Consider the following 9,253-nt stretch of genomic DNA (forward strand, 5'->3'; position numbering starts at 1 on the left):
GAAGGGTTCAACATTTGGCCTTGTCGATGTGGTGTTTTCATTGATTGTTATTTCATAGGACACTCTTGATTTTGGACCCTTGTATGTTGGATTTTGCATAATCCTAACCAAACTTTTCTTGTTTACTAATGAGGTATATTTGAGTGCAAAGGAACATACACTTGCACACCATGTGACATTCAAAAAATTCTCAAGTTTTGACAATAATATTGCCCTCTAAGATGTAAGGTTGACGTCACCAAAATATAACTCACATAAATACTCTCGTTGTTTTTCTATTATTCGGTAGCTTGTTGTTTATATAGCCATCGTGTTTCGCAAAAAGATTTAGTTAGTTTATCCATACATAAGGTGATGCTGGCGAGTCTAGTTATGCCCAAAATTGCAGAGTTGAGCAACAAAAGCCGAGCGTACATACTATCATTAAGTGCGAGCACTATGAGGTTCAACTGTTGAAGAAGTGAAATAACTAAGGGCATGGTCACGCGAGGCTTAGTTATCAGTTATTGATAACTATGCCAACTATGCACAGACAAAGCAATTATTGAATAATTGAGCCTCTTGCATGATCACGCGAGGCTTAGTTGTTCATTCATCCTCCCAACTATGCCTTCAACTTCACAACTATGCCAAATTCGGCACAGTTACAAAGGGTAGGCTCAATAAGTCATTTAATGCTCCTTTTTGCGTGTGACCAAGAATGAGGCTTAGTTATTTGAACAAATAACTGATAACTAAGCCTCGCGTGACCATTTCCTAAGCGTCATGTGAGTAAACTCTAAACTCAAGTTTAATGATTATCTATGGTATAATGGTTTTGGCATACTGTGTGAATTCATAAGAGGGAATTGAATGGATACAATGATACTTCTGTCCAGTGAATAAGGACTTAAATGGCAACCTTAAAAGGAGGAGGTTTAGGAAGGTAAAGAAGTTAACACAAATCAGAACAATTTAGGGGGAGAGATTGTACAACTAGTGTGCTTGTGAAAGGCTGTGTTTGTGTCGTTCAGTGAGTTAGAGAGAGACTTTAAGCTTTAGAGAGAAACAAGAGAGAGGCAAAAAGCTCTCCCAAGGGCCAAGACTGAAAGAGGCACTGTCGAGTAGAGAGAGTGTGCCATATGGTTAAAAACTTTAAAGTTTAGAGAGAGATAGGTCTATCCGTGAGCCCCACAGGCCCTCGTAGTAAGTGGGATTTGTCAGGATTCTGTCTTGTTGTCCCTCCCCAACTTCCAAGTTCCTCTCTAGGAGAGAGCTCAATATATATGAGGGGTGCGCGTGTGAGCGCGCGCACACTAATGGGAATTTAGACTAAGGCAATGGTCACACGAGGCTTAGTTTTGGTGACAAGCTTTGACATGCTGTAGCTTTCCACTTGCTTAGTAGCTTAACAATGTCTAAAAAGGCATAGTTACGAAACATTGCCTGATCGCCACAACGTCGCTCTAAGTTTCTCTCTACTTGTTGCTCCGATCTTCGCTCCGCGCCCCTATAGACGTTTGCCAAGCTTACGAGGTAACTAAGCCTCACATGAGCACACCCTAATTTGATTGATTTTCACTCAATACAATATGTAAATCATTTGGCTCTCTCTCCCTCTCTCTCTCTCTCTCTCTCTCTGTGTCTCCATAGGCGAGCTTTTACCAAATAATGGAGGCATCCCTAATCCTTGTCTTGTCCTAAAGTGCGGCTGTCAATAATAACAACTCAAAGTCTCAAATAAACCTTCTTGCACATTTGCAGTGTCCACATGATGGATTTTCCTCTTTCTAGGCTATCTGGAGAGAGGTAATAATCAGAAGTAAAGATCCTCTCATTCCTCTGGAGTCTGCAGAGGCGCGAGAGCGGGAGAGAGGAGAGCTCAGAGCAGCAGGCTGCAGACTCACAGCAATAGGCTAGTATATTTGGAGTCTGCTGGATCGACCTTACAAACGGCTTTACTTCAATGTTCTGTCTCTCCTCTGCTCTGCGGCTTGAGAGCGAGAGGGCTGAGGACCTGGGGCCAGAGCGGTTCTCTCTCTCTCTCTCTCACACACACACACTCTTCACAGTCTCTCTCTTTCGGCTTTTCTGTCCTTGCTTTAGTTTTGTCCTTCTCGGTCCCTCCCCCAACCCCCCTCGGCCCCTCCTCTCTCTCTGTGCGTGCCTCTCCCCAAGAGCACATTTACAGCCTAAATTGTGTCTACTTAAGGTTTCCCAAAAGCAAGTTTGCTCTTCTTCTTCGTCTTGGAAGCCTCAAAAACCCTACACAGGCTACTCTACTGCTACTCTTTCTGCGTAACAGCGTCGGGTTGAGAGTGCCCAAAACGTATTTTGCAGCATTCATCCGTTTTCTTGGTCGCCCAAAAGCCTCAGTCGTATGTGCTAGCCTAGTATGGGGGTCGCTCAACAGCCTCAGTTTCTTGTGTGCAGCCAGCGTGGGTAGTGGATTGCCCAAAAGCCTCCACTTGTGCATGCACCTAGAGGCTAGCAGAAAGCTAGTGCGTATGTATCGTGGCTGTAGCGTCTCTCTCACTCTCTCTCTCTCTCTCTCTCTCTCTCTGAGTCTCTGTGGTTCTTTCTTCCTCTTGGGCTCCACAGCTGCAAGGTTTTTTTTTAATCCGCCCCATTGAGCTGTCAGTAGTACGAGCAAGGCGAGGCCAGGCCTTCACTTCTCTTTCCCTTCCTTCCCACTTCTTTTCGGCATTTAATGGTAGGTAGTAAATATGTGGGCTGTAGCCCTTTTTTGACCCAGGGCGCTCTGTAGCTGTAGAGAGGAAGCAAGCAAGCGCGCAACAAGCGCACAGAGAGAGAGAGAGAGAGAGAGAGAGAGGGGACATTTGCAATTATGTGTGTGTGGGTGTGGAATGCAATCCATAGCGACCAGCAGCACAAATGGAGCATTTTGGGCACATCAGAAACGAACAATTTTCTGCTTTTTGAACCGTAGTCCTCTCCCACATGGCTTTGCCGCTGCCTGGAATCTAGCTTCTTCAAGCCAGTGAACCACCCAAAGGAAGCGCACTCCAAGCCAGCAGCCGCAGCAGCAGCAGTAGGAGAAGAAGGGCTCCTTCCTGGGCTTCTCTTTCTCTACTCAAGGCCTTTCCATCATGAGGCCCCTCTTCATGTTAATTTCTCGTTCTGCAGGCTTTTACTCTCCTTTCCATAGCTGGTACCAAGATATAAAGCGTTTCTGACAGGATTTTCCCTCTTAGGCCTTGGCTACGGCTCACTGTTTCTCATTCTAACAACCTGCAACACGCTGGTGCTTCAATTGGCTTCAATTAAGAAAATTTCACCTTTCCTGGAGGGAATTTATCCAGATGGGTACTACAAAGGGTAAAGATGGGAAGTCTGGTAGCCTCGATTGTGGCAAATATGCCCGCTACACCCCAGAGCAGGTGGACATTCTTGAGCGTGTCTACAATGACTGCCCGAAGCCAAGCTCGTCTCGTAGGCAGCAGCTTATCAAGGACTGCCCAATCCTTGCAAACATTGGTCACAAGCAGCTTAAAGTATGGTTTCAGAACCGGAGGTACAAACAATTCCATTTGTAGTGCCATGCATGCAAAAGGCTTATTGCTCTTGTGCTTTCAATTTGTTCTGAGGCAGCTCCATAGTGAATTTGTGCAATGAATATAAGACAGGATGTTGTGATGTTTATTTCAGATGCAGGGAGAAACAACGGAAGGAAATGACTCGCTTGAATAGCTGGAACACCAAGCTTAATGCTATGAATCAAATTCTTATGGAGGAGAATGAGAGACTGCAAAAGCAAGCAGCCCACTTAACGTCAGAAAATCATTATTTACGCCAGCAGTTGCAGCTGCAGCAGCCCAGTGTTGATCTTAATCCTAGAACAAATAATCCGGTTAGTTCTCTACGTTTGCTGTCATGTTGACCGGATCACAAAGGATAAAAAGGGCCGAAGTACTACAAATCTTTTGTTTTGTACTTTTGTTTTTTGCGTGTGCTTATTTCCTCATTTTGTAACTCATGATTTCTGCATATAGATTTTAGCGAACACAGCAGACACAAGTTCCGAGTCTGTCGTGACTAGTGGGCAGCATCAACATTCTCCTCAACATCCTTCTCAAGATTGGAGTTTGTCACAGTATGTGTCTCCACTTTCAGTTATGTATGTATGTACATGTGTACAATCAATTTTTGACTTTAAGGCCATTTGTTGTTTGAAAGAGCAGGCTGTCTGCTATTGCTGAGAAAACCCTTGCAGAGTTTCTCACCAAAGCCACAGGAAATGTGGTTGATGGGATCCCGCTGCCTGGGATGAAGGTTAGCTTTTCACATCCTCGTGCAGCTAGCATAAATTCTTGTGAACGAACACATTGAAATTTGATTCTTTATGCTCTCTAGCCTGGTCCGGATTCCATTGGAGCTTTTGCTCTGATTCGTTTAAATGGAGGAGTTGCTGCACAAGCGTGCTGCATTGTCGGCTTGGAGCCTTTCAAGGTAAGGAAGGCTGATTGCTTTCGGATATTATGACTTTCTGGAGTAGTGTCACTCATGTCGGCTTTATGTGCAGGTTGCCGAAATAGCAAAGAACCGGCCTCTGTGGCTGCAAGATTGTAGAAAAATAGATGTGTTAGCAAGTTTTGCTGCAGATCGTGGGGGCTTGGTTGAACTTGTGCATACCCAGGTTTTACATTTACACGGTTATAGCATGCCTTTCCACTTGCTAGTGTTTGGATGTAACAATGGTAAATCTCATACTCTTGCAGATGTATGCTTCAACCGTTCCATCCACTTCAGATGCACCTTGGGATTTCTGGACTCTAAGATACACATGTTGCATAGAGGATGGGAGTTTGGTGGTAATTATCATAGCAAAGTTACGTGTGCATGGATGAAGTCATTCTTGTATGTCTACTAATGTTATTGTAGTATGTGCTGTACAGATCTGTGAAAGATCTCTTGCAGCTGGACAGGTGGTGCAGGAAGTTCCTATCATGCCTGGGTTTGTCCGGGCAGAGATGCTGTCCAGTGGATTCTTGATTCGACCTTACGAACAAGGTGGGGCGATGGTGATGGTCATAGATGACATGAATTTCAAGGTAATTGTTTTACCATCTTCATAGGCCTTGGATCACTTGCCTATTTCTACCAATCACGTTCGAGTTTGGCCATGTCCATCCCTGTGTAGGATGCCGTAGAATGACTTTGTTGTATGCTGCATACAGTCTGGGAGCTTTATGGAGGGCCTTCGACCTCTCTATGAGTCATCGGTAATCCTAGCGAGGAGAGTGAGTCACAAAGTGAGTACTCCATTCTGTTACTGTCATGGCCATTCTTTTGTGGCACTTTTTTGTGGACCAAAACAAGAGCTGTAAACCTGAAAAGTAGAGTTGTAAGGGGATGGCTTGTTTTAACTAAAAATGTATTGTTGCCTTAATTTATTGGATGATTAGTCAAGTTACAGAGCTGGTTGGTGGTAGTTGTTATACCATGTCTGCGGTTTCTATTGTTTTCTAGTTTGCCTATTAAATTTCTAGATGTCTAGTCTAATCAAGTTAGTTCCGTAAGCCTAGCACGAGTTTGGATGTTTGCAGAAGCCTAGCTGTTGCAAATGGTGTCTTACCACATACCATAACTCAAAATTGTGTTTATTGCAGGTCCTTTGTTATTTGCACAATGTAATGAAAGAGAAAGTTGATGTGGTTCCGATCAGTGATCCAACATCGTCTCTTTGTGGTTTCAGCCACAGATTGATCAGGTTAGTTTGGAAGCGTGAGCAATTTTATTGTTGGTCCAAGGTAACTGCAATCTTTTAAAGGGGATTTTTTGTTTAGAGGTTTTAATGATGCTGTCAACTGTTTCCCGGATGAGGGGTGGGTCTCAATTATCAATGATGGGCCGAGTGCAGTCAGTGTGCATATCAATCCCCCTCCCAGTTGTAAGCAGCTTGGAGAGGCAAGAGCCAGATTAAGGGGTGGTATCATATGTGCCAAGTCGTCCGTGTTTCTACAGGTGGGCCGACTGTTAGTCCCATCTATTATGATGTGGATTGCGATTTACTAACTTCATTTGCACGTGACATAGGGTGTCCCGGCTGCCCTGCTACTGCATTTTGTGCGGGAACGTTGGATTTCCTGGTCAGACTTTGGAGAAGGCTCCATTCCAGATGACTCCATCAAGACAAATGGATTCTCTTTGCCAAAGAAGAAGTTCAGCTCTGTGCGAGTATTTCAGCCTACTGTAGGACAAGATGAGGTAATCTTTTTGAGCATTTTTGGAAGCTTTGCATTTATTAGTATCTCATTGTTTTCCTCAGGCTATTGATACTCTATTGAACGGCTAAAGAAGTTAGTAACATACTCACCGTAGTAACGTACTGACCGTAGTGACTTTGGTTAGTAAAACTAAGTGTAGATTGTAAGCAAATTATTTCCATTGTTTTGAGTGATGGCCAATTCATGTGAGCTACTTGGGCTGTAGTGTAATGTGATCTACTAGAGGACCCAACTTATGTGGATGTGTAATGTTGGTGACATGCATGTTCAGGTGCTAGAGGTAGTCCGAGTCCAGAAGTCTAGATTAGGAAGAGGCGAGGATATCTTACAATCTGACGACTTTCTCCTTCAGGTACATTGTCTGCCTCTTTTTTGCAACTTGTAATCACTTTTTCAGGCTTTGGCTTATGCTCATGCTCATGCCTTACTATGGCCTTCATGTTTCTTATTGTTTGTCTTTTGTTCTGAAGCTTTGCAGTGGCATGGAGGAAATTGCAGCTGGAGAGTATGCACAATTGATTTTTGCACCCATTGATGCATCTGTCCCAGATGATGCTCCGCTCCTACCTTCCGGATTTCGTGTGATGCGTCTGCCTGCTGCTAAAGTAACAAAATTTATTTGAAGTTACATTGATCATTTTTTTTTCTAAAGTGACATTGATTTTGTCTAAGAACACGCCACTGACAGCTAAATGCTGGGCAGGAGAAGTCTCCATCATCAGAAACCCTGGATTTAGCCTCTTCACTGGAGGATAGAGCTACAAGTGGTAGATCACCGTGGAGTAAATCTCATGGTCTGCAAGAACAGAGCTCCTTGGTGACGATAGCTTTCCAATACATGTACAAGACAGAGAGCCGTGACATTATGGCCCTAAGCGCGCAACGTCATGTGCAAGCTCTAGTGGATGTCCTTCAACAAGCTGCGGTCTCTTTACGTCCTCATCCCTCTCCTAACGTATCATTGCAAAGTGGTGTAGAAGCATTGGTCCTTGTTCAGCAAATAGCAGACAGCTACAGGTATATATTATTGAATGAAGGTCTGCATATTTTGTCGGTTTGAGACTTTCAGTGTAGAGGTCCTTTAGATTGATAATTTTCTTATGCGCAGGTCATATTTAGGGCATGAGCTGTTTCCGTGCACAGGTGGAAACCCTGAAGTGATGTTTAAGAGTTTCTGGTCACTCAGAGATTCAGTGATTTGCTGTGCCTGGAAGGTAGAAGTTTTCAATCGTTAGTAACTATGCTTTAGCTCGCCTTTGAGTTTCAGTATTAGGGTCTTTGAGAAGAAATTCTTCTGAAAGGTCAATATTTGGAGGGCGTTTCATCCATAGTTACCAGGAACGGGAACGCGGAATGGGAACTTGGAATGGGAACGGAGACCTGAAAACGGCCATTCCCTGTTACTATGGTTTCATCGAATGTATTCGTTGTCCTTGTGAAGTTTTAAACAAAAACTAAGCAAAATAGTCAATGTGCGGTAGTACATAATAGCTCCTTTTTTCTATGTGAGGTAGTACAGTACACCTAACATTCACTTCAAGTACGCATGTGGCTTAATGGTCATTATGGCTTAATGATTTGTTTAGGGCTTAACGGTCATTATGGCTTAACAATCATTAATAGAAGCCTTTCTAATGGGCCCCAACTTTCTTGCTTCTTCCAAATTTTTGTCTCTAATGATATAGCATGGATCAAGCCACTGCTAGACCTCATTTTGTTCTAGAGGGTTGACATCTTCTGAGACATTTGTGCATATGCTTCAGCTCAGATGTTGACATGAAGAAATCTTATGCATGTTCTATGGCGTGCCTTTTGTATGTAGCCATTGCCGGAGTTCATTTTCGCAAATCATGCTGCTTTGGAAATGTTGGAAACAAACTCAACTGCACTTAGGGATCTCTCTCTTGAGCGGATGTTCAACGATAGCTGCAGGAACACCGATTATTCTCATCCTCCCCCGTTCCTTCAAAAAGATGTGCGTTCTACCGTGTTCTCTCTTGATTGTTTTACTATTTTGATAATTATTGTGTGGGGCATTGCATTGACTAAGGTGAAGCTGCAGGGGTATGCCTGTCTACCAGCAGGAATTTGCCGAACAAGCATGGGACGACCTGTTGCTTTTGAGCGTGCCACCGGGTGGAAGGTGCTCACTAGCGACCACAACATGCGTGTAGCCGCGTTCATGTTCTGCAATTGGTCCTTTGCAAATATGCCTTTACAGCAGTTATAAGCTCTGTAAAAACTCAGATATGTTTTCTAGTTCATATGGCATTCAGCAGCACTTTTGTAAAAGCTTGAGTCACTACTCAATGTAACAGAGCTTGAGATATTTGATGAAGCTCCTTTAGAAACCATCTCACTTTGATAGACAGGAAGGCTGACTGCCCATGAAGTAAAGTACCTGAATTAAGAAGTTTAGTTTCACTTTTTCCTTACAAATCTCTGCTTGCACTTCTATGCTATTGGAGCAAAATTCTATATTATTATGCTGGCACCAGGTTGTCTCATTATACCAAATGCATATACATTTGTGAAGGCCATCTGCATATGTCTCATTAGAGAATGTCTCATCATACCAAATCCATATGCACATTCTCATCATAGGGCCATACGCATAGTGCTTGCGAAAAATTGTCGCACCTCTCCTAGCTAGATATGTACCCACACTTCAACACATTTGCATGCACCCTCTTAATGTGAATAGGTAAGTGATCATATCTCTAGTTTGTCAACTTTCAGGTTGCTCAATGCTGTATTCTTTCTTAATCGAACCGCACAGCAATTAACTTAGTGTTGAAAGACTAAAGTTCAGAAAAAAATGACCAAAGCTTGGCTCAAACTTTCTTGCCACTCATCTAAATGCTCAATGCTGTATTTTTTGCATATTAAATTTTCTTCTAAATATGACTGCCACAACATATGGCTGCCTTTGTGCTGAAAGAAGAATACTTGGCCCATCAATTTCTACACCACGTGTGCAAGCATTTTATTTAAAGAAAACCTGTGGGTGTTGAATTCTATACTTT

At 43.2% G+C, this 9,253-nt stretch overlaps 1 protein-coding gene across 1 annotated transcript; it reads left to right on the forward strand.

The window, feature by feature from the left end:
- Positions 1–1,816: 1,816 nt before the first annotated feature.
- Positions 1,817–8,666, forward strand: LOC147458039 (homeobox-leucine zipper protein ATHB-15-like). Its single transcript, XM_086512801.1, has 18 exons — positions 1,817–3,514; positions 3,649–3,850; positions 3,993–4,093; positions 4,182–4,272; positions 4,354–4,449; positions 4,523–4,636; positions 4,719–4,811; positions 4,896–5,051; positions 5,178–5,252; positions 5,610–5,710; positions 5,787–5,964; positions 6,037–6,207; positions 6,499–6,579; positions 6,698–6,832; positions 6,931–7,244; positions 7,336–7,441; positions 8,050–8,202; positions 8,290–8,666. The coding sequence occupies exons 1-18, from the start codon at positions 3,303–3,305 to the stop codon at positions 8,455–8,457; spliced, it is 2,547 nt and encodes an 848-aa protein (XP_086368927.1). The 5' UTR covers positions 1,817–3,302; the 3' UTR covers positions 8,458–8,666.
- The last annotated feature ends 587 nt before the right edge of the window (positions 8,667–9,253 follow it).

This window comes from Adiantum capillus-veneris, chromosome 5 (genome assembly GCF_014529385.1).
Source record: "Adiantum capillus-veneris isolate H3 chromosome 5, ASM1452938v2, whole genome shotgun sequence".
NCBI classification, from domain to species: Eukaryota; Viridiplantae; Streptophyta; class Polypodiopsida; order Polypodiales; family Pteridaceae; genus Adiantum; species Adiantum capillus-veneris.

Bases quoted from the DNA above. Each gene is read 5' to 3' on its own strand.
- LOC147458039 (XM_086512801.1), top strand. From the start codon at position 3,303: ATGGGTACTACAAAGGGTAAAGATGGGAAGTCTGGTAGCCTCGATTGT. The intron at 4,094-4,181 runs GTATGTGTCTCC...TTGAAAGAGCAG, and splicing joins CAAGATTGGAGTTTGTCACA to GCTGTCTGCTATTGCTGAGA. The intron at 5,253-5,609 runs GTGAGTACTCCA...TGTTTATTGCAG, and splicing joins CGAGGAGAGTGAGTCACAAA to GTCCTTTGTTATTTGCACAA.